The sequence below is a fragment of the Anguilla anguilla genome, chromosome 16 (genome assembly GCF_013347855.1).
Source record: "Anguilla anguilla isolate fAngAng1 chromosome 16, fAngAng1.pri, whole genome shotgun sequence".
Classification (NCBI taxonomy): Eukaryota; Metazoa; Chordata; class Actinopteri; order Anguilliformes; family Anguillidae; genus Anguilla; species Anguilla anguilla.
In genome coordinates this window covers 32,854,356-32,871,855 of record NC_049216.1, presented here as the reverse complement: position 1 = coordinate 32,871,855, position 17,500 = coordinate 32,854,356, and the positions used below count along the sequence as shown (strand labels likewise).

At 53.2% G+C, this 17,500-nt stretch overlaps 1 protein-coding gene across 11 annotated transcripts in view; it reads left to right on the top strand.

Moving 5' to 3' along the window:
• The window catches only part of LOC118215651 (transcription factor SOX-6-like), a 192,447-nt gene that overhangs the window by 131,930 nt on the left and 43,017 nt on the right, over nt 1–17,500 (top strand). For all 11 annotated transcript variants that reach the window (XM_035396574.1, XM_035396568.1, XM_035396569.1 and 8 more), the window contains 2 exons: nt 12,291–12,411; nt 16,951–17,030. In XM_035396574.1, the coding sequence (XP_035252465.1) occupies nt 12,291–12,411; nt 16,951–17,030 (201 nt within the window). The remainder of the gene's footprint in view (nt 1–12,290; nt 12,412–16,950; nt 17,031–17,500) is intronic.

Genomic DNA, 17,500 nt, shown 5'->3' with positions numbered 1-17,500 from the left:
ACAGACCGGAACACGGCGATCTTGCACTCTGTTGGATCGCGCTTGCTTGCTTGCTTGCGTGCGTCCGGGGGAGAGGAGCAGCACTGGCTGACTCCTGAACCCCTCTGTGGAGGGGGGGGGGCAGAGATTACGTGATGAAGACCCCCCCCCCCCCCCCCCCCCGCGCCAGACAAGATTAAGGCATACAGTGACCCGACTCATTAGTCCCCGTGATTTAATATATTGACACTCGGGTACAAATAATTCCATTTGGCGACCCCCCTCCCTTCGAGAGGGGATGGGGGGGGAGGGGAGGGATCTGTTTAATTGGTTATAAAATGTGGATTCTTGTCGGGAGGCAGGAGAAACGCTGACGTTAAATAAAGCCGTTGGGCGGTCGGGACGATAAAGCCACCGTTAGAGCTTAATGACGCACACAAACGGGCTTTAGTAGACACAGCCTCAGCAGTGGACGCCGCGTTGGGGAAATGGAGCTAAGTGGATGAACGGGGGGAGTGGGGGGCAGGGGGTGGGGCTAACTGCGATGTCGCCGCCGCGTTTAAACAAATGAATAAATTATGAACGCAAACAGTGGCGTACGAGGCATCCGGCGTAGGGGTACCGGTCTCCTCCCCCGGCTGGGTCATGGAGGCGGGATCTCTTACGGCGTCTGAGCGGCCTACCTGCGCTGGTTTACCTGTGCGGTGCTCGGTGCAGGTAGACGAGCTCAGGAAGGATGCTCAGTCACTGGGCTGAGCACCACGTAGGCTGTATGAGCTGATAGCTTTAGCTTAACGAGGGTGGAGTTTTTTTTGTTTGTGTTTAAATGCTCCCCCCCCCCCCCTTCTTTGACAGGCATTTAGCAGATGCTCTTATCCAGAGCGACTCTTTATCCAATTTATCCAACTTCTAACATAGCATTTACGTTGCATCCATTATACAGCTGGATATATATACTGAAGCAGTGCAGGTTAAGTACGTTTGCTCAAGGGTACAACGGCAGTGTCCTACCCGGGAATCGAACCTGCGACCTTTAGGTTACAAGACCAGTTCCTTACCCATCATACTACACTGCCGCCCCTGCTTGTGTAGTTTAGCAGAAGAATCGTATCAGCCAGTTTGTTGACTCCGGCACCAGCTGAGGCAGCTCAGAGTAACACTCTCCCGGCACGGCCCACCCGTAAACGATGCTGTAAAAAGGTAAAGGTGCGCTCCTCCTCCTCTCTCTCTCTCTCTCTCTCTCTCTCTCGTTCGCCGTGACCGGGACGGAGAGAGAGAGAGCGGAGAGCCGCGTGGGGCTCGCAGCCCGACGCGCGCTTGCTTGCTTGCTGTCTGCGCAGCCCTGCGCAGGGCTGCGTCCGCCAGCGAGAGCACGCAGCAGAACCTGGCGCGGGTCAGTTGTTAATGTTTAATTAACGTCGCCTTTCCCAGAATTAGTTTTTCGTGATTAACAGCATCGGCGCTTGCCCCCCCCCCTCCTCCCTCCCCCCCCCCCCTCCAGCTTAACGTTCCCACACCTCCGTAGCCCCCGTGCGGTAATTAAGAGGCTTGATCCTGTGTGGGGGGGGCTTTAATACCACGGACTGTTACCGTGTGCGAAGTCACACCTGGGCCTCTGTCATTAATTAGTTACCTGAGGGGATTCCTGAACAAGCGGTGGCATGCGCGCGAGCTCTTGCTGGATGTAATTAAGCGGTAATTAACTAGAGATAAGGTTGGTTCCTCTCTCTCTCTCTCTCTCTCTCTCCCTCTCTCTCTCTCTCTCTCCCTCTCTCTCCCTCTCTCTCTCTCTCTCTCTCTCCCTCTCTCTCCCTCTCTCTCTCTCTCTCTCGAGTGGTTAATTGAGGGAGGCTCGTGGCTAAGTGCTGTGCGTGTCAGATAGCATTGTACTTGTCAGCCTTTTGTAATGTAGTGCAGACAATGAGGTGCTTTTCAAGGCTGAGACTGCGAATGAGTGGGGTTTTTTTTTTTTGTTTTAAGAAAAGGCATGTGAGCTTGAGCCACTTGAAGCACCTGAGGCTCAGAACTCTGACTGGTACCAGTGGCAGTGTCCCCGGGTCTAAGCTCAGAACTCTGACTGGTACCAGTGGCAGTGCCCCCGGGTCTAAGCTCAGAACTCTGACTGGTACCAGTGGCAGTGTCCCCGGGTCTAAGCTCAGAACTCTGACTGGTACCAGTGGCAGTGCCCCCGGGTCTAAGCTCAGAACTCTGACTGGTACCAGTGGCAGTGTCCCCGGGTCTAAGCTCAGAACTCTGACTGGTACCAGTGGCAGTGCCCCCGGGTCTAAGCTCAGAACTCTGACTGGTACCAGTGGCAGTGCCCCCGGGTCTAAGCTCAGAACTCTGACTGGTACCAGTGGCAGTGTCCCTGGGTCTAAGCTCAGAACTCTGACTGGTACCAGTGGCAGTGTCCCCGGGTCTAAGCTCAGAACTCTGACTGGTACCAGTGGCAGTGTCCCCGGGTCTAAGCTCAGAACTCTGACTGGTACCAGTGGCAGTGTCCCCGGGTCTAAGCTCAGAACTCTGACTGGTACCAGTGGCAGTGCCCCCGGGTCTAAGCTCAGAACTCTGACTGGTACCAGTGGCAGTGCCCCCGGGTCTAAGCTCAGAACTCTGACTGGTACCAGTGGCAGTGTCCCCGGGTCTAAGCTCAGAACTCTGACTGGTACCAGTGGCAGTGTCCCCGGGTCTAAGCTCAGAACTCTGACTGGTACCAGTGGCAGCGAACCCAGATCTGGCCACAGGTCGCTGCAGTGCCCGTGCTTGGTGCTCAGTGTGTCCAGGGTCCCACAGAAAACTCTGACCGGCAGAGAGCTCCTCCAGTATGCTGTCAGGCGTGCTATCCTGTGCTAATGCTGTGCTGCCCTGTGTTACGCACGCACACAGTCACGCACGCACACACACACACACACACTCTCACACACGCACACATATACACACACACACACACTCACACATGCACACATATACACACACACACACACTCACACAGTCACGCACGCATGCACACACACACGCGCATACACACACACACACACACACACGCACACACACACACTCACGCGCACCGACACACACACACACGCGCGCACACATACACACACACACACGCACACACACACACACTCACGCGCACCGACACACACACACACACACAGTCACGCACGCACGCACACACACACACACTCACGCACACACACACGCACACACACACACACGTGAACAGTACATACTGTTTGCGTCCAGCCGGCAGTCAGAACGGGGGCCCATGTTTTCATAGTGCCTGGGTGGCAAAGCAAAGTGTTCAGCCCACTGCTGTAAAAAGGCTCTCTCTGTTTTTTTTTCTTTTGGGGGGGGCGTTGTGCGAACCCAACGTTCCTCAGTGAATGGCCCGTTTTGTCCCACACTGGGATTTTTTTAACTTTTTTTTTTCTTTCTTTTTTCCTAATAATTTTTTTTTACACAGACACAGACAAGTTTTTTTCGTTTTTTTTTTTCCTTCCCGTAGTCATTCCTGCCCCGTCACTGGGGTGCGCGCATGACTCCGCGGCGGGTTTTTAAAGTCCCCGCACACTCATAGCGTGCCCACAATACGGTCCCGGAGGACAATGGGGCTTTCTGCAGGGCGACACAGTCGCCTCTGTTGTTTTTTTTTCGGAGAAAGCCCCAGCAGCTGGGGGGTGGGGGGGCAGGGGTGGGGTTTTGCGGACAACGGCCCTGTGTGTCCGCCCCGGCCACAGGAAGGGGGGGGGGGGCGCGCCCTATGCCCCTCCCGCCCCGCTGCGGATCGCATGGCGATTGGACTATGGGTGGTCCCGCTTCTTCTGCTAGCACTGCTCCTTGATGAAGAGGTTTTTTTTTTTTGGGGCGGGGGGGGGGGGACTTCTTAAAAGAGAATTTGTGTTAAGTTTCTAGAGACTCTGAATCACTCAGTGTGTGTATCAAGTGTGTTTGTTTGGACAGTTGTACAGTGTGTTGGTTTGTGCGAAGCGTGCGTGGGTGTGCATTTGTGTGTGTGTGTGTTTGTGTGTGTGTGTCTGATTTTTTTTGTCCAGTTTTATTTTCTCTGTTGGTTAAAAAGAAGTGTCTTATTTGAGCGTACAGCAGCATGCACATTCATAAACACAGTTGATCATCACATAAAGGAATTTTCTTGCTCTCTAAAATGTGAGAATGCACATTCGAATAAGTCACAGATTTGATATATACAGTAAATGTACATCTATACGCACACATATGTATATATACGTATATATATATATGCATTATTTTGAAAGAATACCTAGAGAGAAGGAAAAAGTAAATACTGTAAAGGAGATGGAAGTAAAATGAGTGCATTGTAGAAGCATAAAGTTAATAATGAAACACCCGATGCCCTGACAGCCCATAATAAGCCGGTTCTGATTAGCGGGTCTGAATGAACTGGGCCACATCCTCAGCTCGGCATTCACACCTAAATCTGTATTTTTAAATAAGCCGTGCTCCATAAGACTCCCCCTGAAGAGCTCTTTTGGGGAAGGGAGAATGAGGGGGTGGGCAGAGGGGGGGTGGGGGGGGGGCACAGCAGATGTGCCTTTCCTGTGTGGTACATTAACTCTGACCAGTGTGAAGCGCTAATATTGCAGTTACAGGTGAGCTACTCGATAGCTCCTCCTTTGACTCCGCGTGGAGCATTGTGCATGTGCGTGCTCACATATGTGCACACACACACACACACACACATACACGCACATACGCACACACGCACACACACACGCACACACACACGCACACACGCACACACGCACACACACACGCACACACACACTCGCACATACGCACACACATACACACACATACACACTCGCACACACACACACACGCACACACACACACACACACACTCGCACATACGCACACACACATACACACACATACACACTCGCACACATACTCACACACACTTTTACGGAAACGCACACACAAATGCACGTTCATGTACACGGTGTTGTATATGCGAGGGGGCTAATGCCTCTGGCCACAGAACGCACGCTCGTGTGTTTGTTTATCTCTCCTTCTCTCTCTTCCTTCGTTAGTCCTGCTGTTTGAAAGCCGTCCCCTGTGGATTTCCCCTCTTTTTGCGGAAGACATTTTCACTTTCATTTCCCTCCTTTTTCTCTGCTGTGCTGGGAAACGGCTCCTGCCCCAGCCTTGTGTCGTAACTCCGGCTAATCTAGCCAACGTTAAGGAGTCGGTAATGACGAAGAATGTGCAGGCCGAAGACATAAAATTGGAAAATAAGAAAAGGGGAGATGGAGAAAGGCTTGTTTTGAAAGCTATGCACACACACACCATGTAAAATGAAGAATAAAACCTCAAAAGCGAGAAGAGAAGAAGACCCTTGGGCTTATCTTTGATATTTTATATTCAATATAAACCTAATTGCTTAAAATATTTACAAACTTAAATTACATTTTAGGTCTTTGCGGCTGTACAAGAACTTGCCTTAAATTCACATCTCAGCTGAATCTACATATGTTTTGAGTGCTCATAGGGGGCCAACCTGTTTTATCATTTTCTTTGCCATTTCAAGCAGTGTGTTCATTTCCTACTTGCAGCATTTCTACGCTGGTTGGTTTCTCCTGTTACTGTATGGTTCTCCAAAAGAGTTCAATCTTAATCCAGTTATTGTTTTTAAAAAAAATTATTTTTAATGACAAACTAAATCCAGTTATTGTTTTTTTAAAAATTATTATTAATAACAGGCCGGGACTTTGTAGGCCGTTAGGTTTTTTTAAACCTCAAGGTGTAAGAGCAAGATTGGACCGGAATATTTCAGGATTGTTCGTTTGCATTCAGAGGTTTCCGGAAGTTTCCGGATGTGAGGTTGTAGGGGTTCGTGATGGCAGCAGGCGAGGGACAGAGTGGCCCTCTTTTTGGAAGGCGGGCTGCTTAATATAGACGCGTCGGATTGGCTGGCCTCCAAGAGAGCTCGTTCTACTGCGTTGCGGAATTCGTGTTAGCAGAAGTCATCCGTCGGTTATTTCACCAGACCGTGTGACCTCGCTGGCGCAATCTGATTGGACGGCTCCTCGGGCCTCGCACCCGCGCTTGCGATGGTTACCGTGGTTGCGTACCTGTCTTCAGGCCCCCGCCAGACGGCCCCCTCTCACCCGAGCCCCCCCCCCCCACTTTGGCGTGTGAGTGTCGGGTTTGCTCGGCTGGCTGCGGGTGGAGAAAGGGCAGCGGTCTGAAAGAATGGAGATTGTGTTCCTCCGGCTGTAGATGTTAATCTCCTACCTGTCAGTTAGAACGGCCATTTCCTGGAGCTGTTTAATCCCAGGAGTACTGGGGTTAGGGGTGGGCTAGGCCGAGGGCGGGGGGCGCGGGGGGGTTGGGGGGTGGGTGGGTGGGGGGGAATGGCAGCCTGAGTCTCAGCCAGACAAAGACCCCCCCCCCCCCCACTCCTAAGGCCACCTGTTTTTTTTTCTTCCCTCCATTGTTGAATATGAAGAACAGTCGGGATAGTTTGTGTGTGTGTAGGGGGACGGGGGCGTGGGGGCCTGCAGGTAAGGGGTTCATTTTGATTTGTGGAGCTGCTTGGACTCCTCTTGGATTTTAAGGGAACGGATTCGGTCCTGTGTTTGTGGCAAAACAAATCGGGATGGTGAAGGGACAGTGTCCGACACTAGAAGGGCTCACTTAGCTTGCACTCCCTAATCTAATGATCAGGTCCTTTGGAGACCATCACTATGCACTACTGAGATGCGCATAGATATAAGTATATAAGTAAGTAGATGTATGTATCCCCCTCCTTTGGCTCACGATGTCCTGTGTTTTCTGAATACCTCTTTTTAAAGTCGGATAGACTCGTGCCTCTTGAGACAGCTTTGTGGGATGTAATTCTAGGGGCTTAACAACACAAACATTTTCAGATTGGCCCTTTTTTTATAAGTAACGTGGCAGTTTGACCCTGTTTGTGCAACCCCCCTAACCCCCCCCCCCCTTCCCCCCCGAGAGTGTTTCAGTAGCAAGAAAATAAAATGAGAAAAAAGACATTTTAAGAGAGGCAGACCCCTCCTCTGCCTCTCATCTCCTCTCCCCTCTTCTTCTCCCCTCTCTCCATCTTATATTTCAAACTCTGAAAGCATTTGGACGTGTTTGAGCAGCCCCCCCGCCCCCTTCTCCCTTTTAAAAGAGAAACAGTGTAAAATTCCCAAAGTGATGTTTTGTTGAAGATCAAACTCAGTCTTCGAGCGGTTGGGGGGGGGGGGGGGGGGGTAGCAGCAGAGAGATTGCCACCAGCACCGTCTCCTCTGAACAAGCTGACAGACAGGGAGGTGTACGGCTACTGACAGACCGCCTCCTCCCCCCCCCCCCATCCTGTTGAGATGCAGGGCTGTACGTTAACTATCATCATGACAGGCAGTACCACCTGTACAGGCATGGGGGGGGGGGGGTTGGGGGGGGCTTGCTTGTTACCTGTAGCTCTTTTAAACCTTCCCCCTGGAACACCTGTTTGTTTCACTCCTTCACGAGATGAATTACTACCTGACCAAGACAACTTTGAGATACTCCCATTTCTGTCAATTTTAATAAAGAAATGTCTATTTTCATATTTAAAACTAAATTATTATTTCCCATACTTGGGGCATTTTGATGAGTAGCTTAGTGTTTTTCTTGAAAACTTTCAGGAATCTTCAGGAGTGTCTTCATATTATTTTTTACTGGTGACTAAACAGTGAAAGTATTTAAAATACCTCTTTGACCAGCCTGATTAGTATTATTCTATTATACTATTATTCTACTTCCTTACGCTGAAACGCCGGAGCAGCTGGTATTGTGCAGCGTTACAAAAGCCTGCCGGTCATAAAACACCTTTTTATTGATTAGCCAGTAATTGCCACAGGCTTACAGGTGTGCTTTTTCCCAGGTTAATTTGAGGGTGTGCCCCCCCCGCCCCCCTCCCTTCAGAACGGGGGTGACATTTCACTGTTTTCTGTGCAGGACGTTATTTATTTAGTTTGTCTCTGAATAGATGATTGACAGCTTTATGTAGCACCGAGGCCCTTTTCAGCCGTGCGTACGGAGGAGAGAGGAGGGGAGGAGAGGAGGAGGAGAGGATAGGAGAGGAGGAGAGGAGGAGAGGAGAGGAGAGGAGGAGGAGAGGAGGAGAGGAGGAGAGCAGGGGAGGACGAGGAGAGGAGAGCAGGAGAGGAGGAGCAGAGGAGAGGAGGAGCGGAGGAATGGAGGAGAGGAGAAGAGGAGAAGAGGAGGAGAGCATGAGCGGAGGAAAGGAGGAGGAGAGGAGGAAGCTCTTTGTTCTTCAGATGTGTGGCGGGATCACGGTGGAGGCTCGTCGTGGCCCTGTGCGGGGTTACTGTCCTCTCCGCTTCGCTCCGACGGGGGACAGATGGAGGCTTTTGTGGAACGGAGACGCCGAGCCGTTTCGGTGGCGGGTGGGTTACGTGGGGGGGGGGGGGGGGGTTTAGGTATGTGGCCCGTCGCAAGTCAGCAGTATCGGTGATGTATTGAAAGGAACGGTGGCGGTTGGGGGGGGGGATCATTGTAGCCCCCCCCCCCCCACAGCGCTGCCGGCCCCGCGGCGCCTGATTGCTCCAGATGCTCCTCCTCAGGTGTTCTGCGGCGGCTCCTTCAGCGCAGGGCCCTTTGGGGACGGGGCCCCAGCGCCCGCACCTGCTCCCCGCGCGCGCTAGCCGCCCGTTAGCCCCTCCATGTGTCTGTAATGAGGCCGCAGGACAGATGGCGGGTCCAGGCCCTGGCCGGCGCGTCTCAGAGCGCCACAATGCGGCCCGCTCACCGCACGCACACGGACCTGCAGCCTGCCGCTCGCCCCTCTCTCTCTCTCTCTCTCTCCCCAACATTAACACACTGCCGCTCGCCCCTCTCTCTCTCTCTCTCTCTCTCCCCAACATTAACACACTGCCGCTCGCCCCTTTCTCTCTCTGTCTCTCTCTCCCCAACATTAACACACTGCCGATCGCCCCCTCTCTCTCTCTGTCTCTCCCCAACATTAACACACTGCCGCTCGCCCCTCTCTCTCTCTCTCTCTGTCTCTCCCCAACATTAACACACTGCCGCTCGCCCCTCTCTCTCTCTCTCTCTGTCTCTCCCCAACATTAACACACTGCCGCTCGCCCCTCTCTCTCTCTCTCTCTCTCTCCCCAACATTAACACACTGCCGATCGCCCCTCTCTCTCTTTCTCTCCCCAATATTAACACACTGCCGCTCGTCCCCCCTCTCTCTCTCTCCAACATTAACACACTGCCGATCGCCCCCCCCTTTCTCTCTCTCTCCAACATTAACACACTGCCGCTCGCCCCTCTCTCTCTCTCTCTCTCTCTCTCTCCCCAACATTAACACACTGCCGCTCGCCCCTCTCTCTCTCTCTCTCCCCAATATTAATACACTGCCGCTCGCCCCTCTCTCTCTGTCTCTCTCCAACATTAACACACTGCCACTCGCCCCCTCTCTCTCTAACATTAACACACTGCCACTCGCCCCTCTCTCTCTCGCTCTCTCTCCAACATTAACACACTGCCACTCGCCCCTCTCTCTCTCTCCAACATCAACACACTGCCGCTCGCCCCTCTCTCTCTCCAACATTAACACACTGCCGCTCGCCCCTCTCTCTCTCCAACATTAACACACTGCCGCTCGCCCCTCTCTCTCTCCAACATTAACACACTGCCACTCGCCCCTCTCTCTCTCTCTCTCTTTCTCTCACCCTCCCCAACATGAACACACTGCTGATTGCCCCTCTCTCTCTGTCTCTCTCTCTCATTCCCAAACATTAACACGCTGTGCTCACTTGCCCCCCCCCCCCCCCTCTCTTCTCCTGTAAACTGTGCTCTCATTCTCACTGTGTTACCCATGATGCAGTGGGGTTTTCCGCTTGGTTCTCGGTGCTGCTGTCCTCGGTTAGCCATGGCGTGACGTTAATTATGATATTTTCCGTGTGGGATGTGCACATTCTTATGACCTGTGGGGACGGCTGCTTCAGAATGAGCAAAAAACCCAGACATGTAATAGTCAAAAAAAAAAAAAAAAAGCCAACCGTGTCAAAAGTTTTGAGGAATAATCAAATAAATGTTTGCGGTGCGATGTGGAAGAAGGTTACCACCTTTGCTTTTTTTTCTTCTTCTCTTCTCTTTCGTTTAAATTTGTCGTTATGAGTTTTATTAGCACCGTAAGCAGAAAACGAGAGATTTCGTTTGAACTGGCTTCCAGTCGGGTGAACCGAGCGCTGTGATTGGCCTGCGAGCGCGCACGGGGGGGGGGGGGGCGGGGGGGCGGGGGGGGATTAGGGCGCACTCAGTCGGAGGGGGCTCACGCTGTACCGCTCGGGCGAAATTCGGGGAGATCGCGGGCTAGGCTTACCTCAGCTATAACGGGGGTGGGGTGGGGGATGGGGGGGGCTGGGGGGGGCGTGTTGATTTCACGCTCCGGTTGCCGTGGCGCTGATTGCGGGGAGCCCCGGGGTTTTTTTGTAACCAGGGAGAGAAACCGAACGGAGAAACACGCTGTAGAGTGTTTATTTTTCGGGGGCGACCTTTATTAACCCCCCCGGCCCCCCCCCCCCCCCCCCCCCCCGTTCCCAGGTGGGTTCCCCCTGGAAGAGGGTGGGGGTGGAGTGGTGGGGGGCTGGGGGGGTGGGGGGGAGGGTATGACCCTGACCAGGGCATGGTGTCCTCAATTCATCCTGTCCTGTTTGGGAAGGTGGGGGATGAGGGGTGGGGGGGTGGACGGATAGAAAACCCCCTTTTGAGTCCCCGAACCATCAGATGTTTATCAGGAGGGAAACAACAGCGCAGCAGCATCACAGAGAAGGTGGATCTGGGACATTCATAACCGGTACCTGTGCAGTCAGGCATGTGGAACTAATGATCGGCATTTTCAACTTTAAAATGAGGTTAAAGTGAGCTCATCTACCCAGAGCTCATTCAGCCTCAGCACAGTTTTTGGAGTGAGTGTACGGGGGGGGGGGGGGGGGGTGGCGCAGAGACGGTTTGGGGGCTCGTGCAGTGTCCGTATGTCCCTGTGTTTGACGCGTCCCAGGCCAGCTCAGTCCTGGGGAGGCTCGTCGGGGAGTCGGCCGGACGCAGGCGGTTACTAACGGCGGTCGCTAAGCGCTGAGGCACGCTGAGGGCTAACGTGCTACGTAGCGTCCCGCTGGAGCGCGGCGGCTCGCGTTAGAGTGAAACACTTCCTGTTCGGCCACTTCCTGTTTGGTCACTTCCTGTTCGGCGCGGCAGAACGCAGGGGCGCCATAAACCACCGCCCGCTATCTCACACCATTTTACTGTCCTTATTAACGATCTCCCAAAAATATGAACAGAGTCGGGTAATATTTCCGAGCTGGAGCCTCACCTGTCTGCCGTGGGGGGGGGGGAGGGAGGGGGAGGTGAGGCCATCCTCTGAGATTCTGATTTTGTTCCCTTTTTCTCCACCTTGCCGTCAGACGCACCTGACCTTTGACCTTTGACCTCGAGCGCTGTAAAGTTCCGGTCGTGTCGTGTCATGACCGTACACGCGGTTACGTCATTGTCTCTCTAGATAGCGTCCACCTGTTTGCTGAGGCATCTCTGGTGCCCCTTGACCTTTTGAACTGTGAAGGAACAGAATGTAGCCGGTGCTGTTTTTGGTAGTCCATTTTGTGTTTTATGTTTTAAGTTCAGCAGTTACTCATTATTGTTCAGTTGTACATTTTAAAAAATGCAAACCATCGCTGAAACTGCTCATAAATTAGATTGAGTAGATAGCTTGGCTTAACCTTTCAGGATTATTGTAGTGTGGGGATGGCAGAAATGCCTCACAAGACTTATTCAAGTGCTTTCTTTAGACCTCCGTCTGCCTTACCTACGTCCTGCTTTCACTGTATGAGTCTGGTTGGATTGTGCGCTGATCGCTGTGCAAGTCTGGTTGGATTGTGCGGTGATCGCTGTATAAGTCTGGTTGGATTTTGGCAGACTGTTGCTGCTCTCTCCCCCATGCTCAGAGGTGCAGACAGAGAGGTCAAGCAGGGGGTGTGAGCATTTGGGCTGTGCAGGGGTCACTCTCTGCACCCCTTCGTATCCATAACTCCATAAGTTTAGAGGTGGGGGGGTTTTAAGGCCTCCTGTATCCAAACCGGCACTCCATTGGCCTGGGGGTGAGAGCCAATGAGATGAGGGCTCTGAAGGGAGGTGGGAGTGCCCTGCAAAGTGGAATCACCCTATAGGGTTTAATCTGTGTGTGGTGCGGAGCACTGCACTGGTCTGGTCTCATCTCTCTCTCTCTCTCGCTCCCCCCCCCCCCCCCCCCCGTGCAGGTCCAGGGTCACGTGCCCCCGCTCATGATCCCAATCTTCCCCCATGACCAGCGCACTCTGGCCGCCGCTGCCGCTGCTCAGCAGGGCTTCCTGTTTCCTCCAGGAATCACGTACAAGCCAGGTACAGCCTCTCTCTCTCTTTCTCTCTATCTATCTCTCTTTCTGTCTATCTATCTCTCTATCCATCTATCTATCTCTCTATCTGTCTATCTATCTATGTATCTCTCTCTCTATCCATCTATCTATCTCTCTATCTATCTACGTATCTCTCTCTCTATCTAGCTATCTGTGTATCTCTCTCTCTGTCTATCTATCTACGTATCTCTCTCTCTATCTACATTCTATCTGCCTATCTATCTGTCTATCCATCTGTCTGTCTATCTCCTTCCTGTTCTATCTCTCTCCTGTTCTAGTAGCTATCTCTCTCTCTTGTCCTATCTATCTACGTATCTCACTTTCTCCCCTGTTATAGTATCTATCTATCTCCTGTTCTATCTGTCTCTCTGTCCTGTTCTATCTATCTATCTATCCTGTTTTATCTTTCTATGTATCTGTCTCTCAGTGTATTTTTACAGGTTGAGGCCTGGTGGAATAAAATGGCCGCCTCAGCCCTGTCCTTTCTTCTTATGGTGCTGTTTATTTTCACTTCATCGCACGCTACACATTCTGCCACATGTTACACCCCCCCCCTCCCAGAAACACCCAAACATTACACCCCCCCTCCCCCACAAACACACACGCACACATTACACATTCAGTATCTTCTGCCTTTAGCTACCTTTAGCAGCTCAACTTCTCCGCTACATTTGTCCCATTTTCCTGCAAGACGTAGTGTGATTAGCCCTTATGCGGGACGAAACCCCCCCCCCCCAGAGTGGCAGACACACACCTCACCCCGTCGGAGTCTGTAATGTGGCACTCGCAGTCGGCGGGGGGGGGGGGGGGGGGGGGGGGGGGGGGGGCGGGGGGGGGGCGGGGGAACCCTAAAAAACCCGGGCGGGGGGGAGAGGAGTTTTTCCATGTGGAACAATAGATTGGACATACCATCGCAGGAATGTAAACATCACGTCAACATGAAAGCGTCTCGGCCTCTTTCTTATCTGGTGAAAGAGGGTGAGTTACACAGCACATCTGCTGTGGAAGAAAAAAAACAGAGAGAGAGAGAGAGAGAGAGCAGGAAGGATTCCCTGGGCGAAGGTCTAATCGCCACCTGCTCACACTGAGTGTGTTTGCCCCTCCCTGGTACAGTGCATTCCTGAGCACTTTCAGGGTATGGTAGGGTGGGGTGAGGGGGGGGGGGGGGGCGGTGTGAGACTATAGGAGAGCTCCTATTCCTGTTTTAGCATGGCAACGCCCCCGGGCACACAGCGAGGTCTATATAGAAATGGTTTTATTGAGAATGTTGTGGAAGAAGTTGACTGGTCTGCCCAGAGCCCATGGCCTCAACCCCATCCACCACCTTTGGGATCAGTTGGAAAGCCAACTGTGAGCCACCCAATCAGTGCCCGACCTCACTAATGCTCTTCTGGCTGAATGGAAGCAAATCCCTGCAGAAATACTCCAACATCTAGTATAAAGCCTTCCCAGAAGAGTGGAGGTTGTTATGACAGCAACGACAGACCAACTCCATATTAATGCTCATAATTTTGGATGAGATGTTGGATGTCAGGCGTCCATATACTTTTGGCCGTGTAGTGTACGCTTCCCTGCTTCACTGTTCTTGCTCAGCTCTCTCTCTCTCTCTCTCTCTCTCTGTTGGGACGAGGGGAGCTGAAGCCCCAGGGGGTTTGGTGTGGTTCGAGGGGGGGTGAAGGGGGGAGGGGTGGGGGGGGGGGGGGCAGTTCCTCCTACCTGCCCCAGCACGCCACCGCTTCCCTTTGTGTTTGGGAGCAGAATCGCCCTGTTCTCCTCACGCACACCACATTCCAAATCCCCGAACAACAACAAAAAAAAAATAATAATAATGAGAAGGGATACAGGCCCAACCTTTACCCAATGCCTCTGCATCCCCTCCGTTTGAGAAACTGAAGTCCCAGCATCCTTTGCTTCTTCAATTAAGACGTCATCGGATCGGTCCCCGCCCCTCCTGTTCCCAGTCCTTTACAGCTGGTGCCTGGGTTTGGGGAATGCAAAGTGTGCACGAAACAGGGGCTTCCTCCTGTTTGCAGACTGTCCAAAGATCTGTGACAAGCAGCAGATCTGTCAAGGAGAGCAAGGGAATGAGAGAGAGAGAGACAGGGGGAGGGAGAAAGAGAGAGAGAGAGATGAAGGGATGGAGAGAGACAGAGAGAAAAAGTGACTGAGAGGGAGAAAGTGAGATTTCGGATGTGAGGATGTGTGGGAATCCCCCTCCATCCCCACCCCACCATTTTATTTTAATTTCAGCCTTTGATTTGTTGTCAGTTTCACATCAACAACTCACAACATCACAAAGGAGCCTGTGGGGGGTGAGATGGTGAGGGGGGGTTCGGTGGCTGGCAGGTGAGGCTCTGAACTCACCTGCTCTGTGTGTAGGTGCGTAGGTGCGTGTGTGTTGGTAGGTGTATGTGTGTGTGTGTGTGCGTGCTTGTGCTTGTGTGTGTATGCAGTTATTTGAGTGTGTGTGTGTTACAGTGTGAAAATCATACAGTCGCAGTCATAACTGCTTTCATGGCATTATGGGAGTTAGTGAGGGGGGGTCGGCGTGGAGACAGTAAAGTGGGGGGGGGGGGAAACCGCAAAGAAATAAAAATAGCCGGTTAGCAACTTGAGCAAGACGCATGAATAGTTTCACAGCCCCCCCCCCCCCCCCCCGCCCCGTGTAGAGCCTCATGCATAATGCATGCTCTGTACGGGCGGTGGTAATTCTGTAATAACTCCTGGTATTTGTGCTAAAACACTTTCCATGTCAAACACATTAGGAGCTCAGCCTGGCGCAGGGAGCCTCTGGCGCTTTGTTCCCGAGCGCGCTCAGAACCCCGTACCGCCAAACCGCCATCGCGCTCTCCCTGCCCCGCCGCTCGCTGGGTACCGCCACACACACACTCCTAACGCACGCCTATACATACACACACACACCTACACACACCTACTCACACACACCTACACACACACACCCATACACACCTACTCACACCTACACACACACACACCTACTCACACACCCATACACACACACTCACACACACACACTCCTAACGCACGCCTATACATACACACACACACACACACATCTACTCACACCTACACACACACCCCTAACGCCTATACACACACACACACACACACACACACCTACTCACACCTACACACACACCCCTAACGCACGCCTATACACACACACACCCATACACACACACACACCTACACACACACCCCTAACGCACGCCTATGCATACACACACCCATAAACACACACACCTACACACACCTACTCACACCTACACACACACCCCTAACGCCTATACATACACACACGCTCACTCACACACACACACACCTACTCACACCTACACACACACAGACTCATACTCACATACACACACACAAATGCACACACACACTTCGTACAGACACACACACACACACTGCATACATGCATGTACACACACACACACACACTCATGCACAAAATCTTGTGAGATTCCCTGCTTTATATATCCACCATGTGAAAGCTACAACTAAAATAAAAAATATATATGTGTTGAGAGGAGTCCATTAGTGTCCAGACTGGACTCATTGTCCTGGGTCTTAATGCAGTTCATCTGTGGCCCCTGCTGCTCCATGGCCCGGACCCCCACAGCGCCCCCCGCAGGCGGAGCGGGGGTAATGATGTCACCTCGGCCCGCGGCGTGCTGTGCGCGGGGCGCTAGCGGTGCGCTAGTGGTGCGCGGGGCGCTGGAGCGTTAACGCAGCCCATTCTTTAAGCAAATAGTCCCGCAGCGGGACGGGGGGGAGGGGGGGAGGGGGGGGGAGGGGGGGGGGGGGGGGGGGGGGGGGGCGCTGGGGCGCGGGGGCGCCGGGCCGCGTGGCGGGACCAACGGCCAATGAGGCGGCCGGAGCGTAGCTCGCTCCCGATTGGCTGCTTGGGTCATGGCTCTGGTTCCGCTGATGATGTCACAAAGCCCGACGGACGTCCCGCTGGAGGAGGCTCCATTCCGCGGCCTCTCACAATGGGCTGTGACCGCTGAGGCGTTCGGCCAGCTCCTTAACGTTTCCGAATGTCCCTCAGTCCCAGGCTGGGCTCTCACCCCACCAACAGTCAGCCTCAAAATACTCTCCTTTCAGAATCCAGAGTCAGCTCACTTAATGTCAGAAAATAAAAATATAGCTCAGCACTTGTATTGTTTTATTTTATACAGACTCTTTGCTCATTTTGCGTGAGTAACTGAGAACAAACACACACAAATATGCGCACACACACACGCACACACATACGCACATACACGTATGCACATGCACTGTGTAAAAATGTAGCCTTTTGTAGCTGCAGCTGTTTGGGAGTGGTGTGCAGGCTGGTGGGAGCCCCTGGGGGGGGAGGCTGTGTTGGCACTTGCCTGCCCTTCCCCATACCACCCCCCCTTTCCCCCCCCCCCCCCCCCCCCCCCCCCCCCCCCCCCCACCCCCCCCCGCTCATTGTCTGAACCTGTGAACATTGTTCTCTCCCCCCTCCCTGTGGCAGGTGATAACTACCCGGTGCAGTTCATCCCCTCCACCATGGCGGCTGCAGCAGCGTCCGGACTCAGCCCTCTCCAGCTACAGGTACGCCGTCAAACACCGCCCCCTCCCCCCTTCCTCCAGCTACAGGTACGCGCTCAAACACCGCCCCCCCCCCCTCCAGCTACAGGTACGCGCTGAAACACCCCCCCCCCCCCCTCCAGCTACAGGTACGCCCTCAAACACCGCCCCCCCCGCCCCCTCCAGCTACAGGTACGCCCTCAAACACCGCTCCCCCCCTCCAGCTACAGGTACGCGCTCAAACACCTCAAAATCACGGCTGAGCACCTTTACCTGTGCGGTGCAGTACAGAAGATTTCAGCCCCCCCCCCCCCAGGTGTGGCAGTGACAGGGGAGCTGTAATGCTTAGCGTTGTGGAGATACAGGAGAGAGTGAAAGTCAGGCTGGTGCTGTGATGTCACTCTTAGGTGTGGCTGCAGTGAGGCAGTGCACTGCCTGCTTTCTAAGGATCACCATATTCACTTTCTGCTCATGCAATGACTACTGTTTGTGGA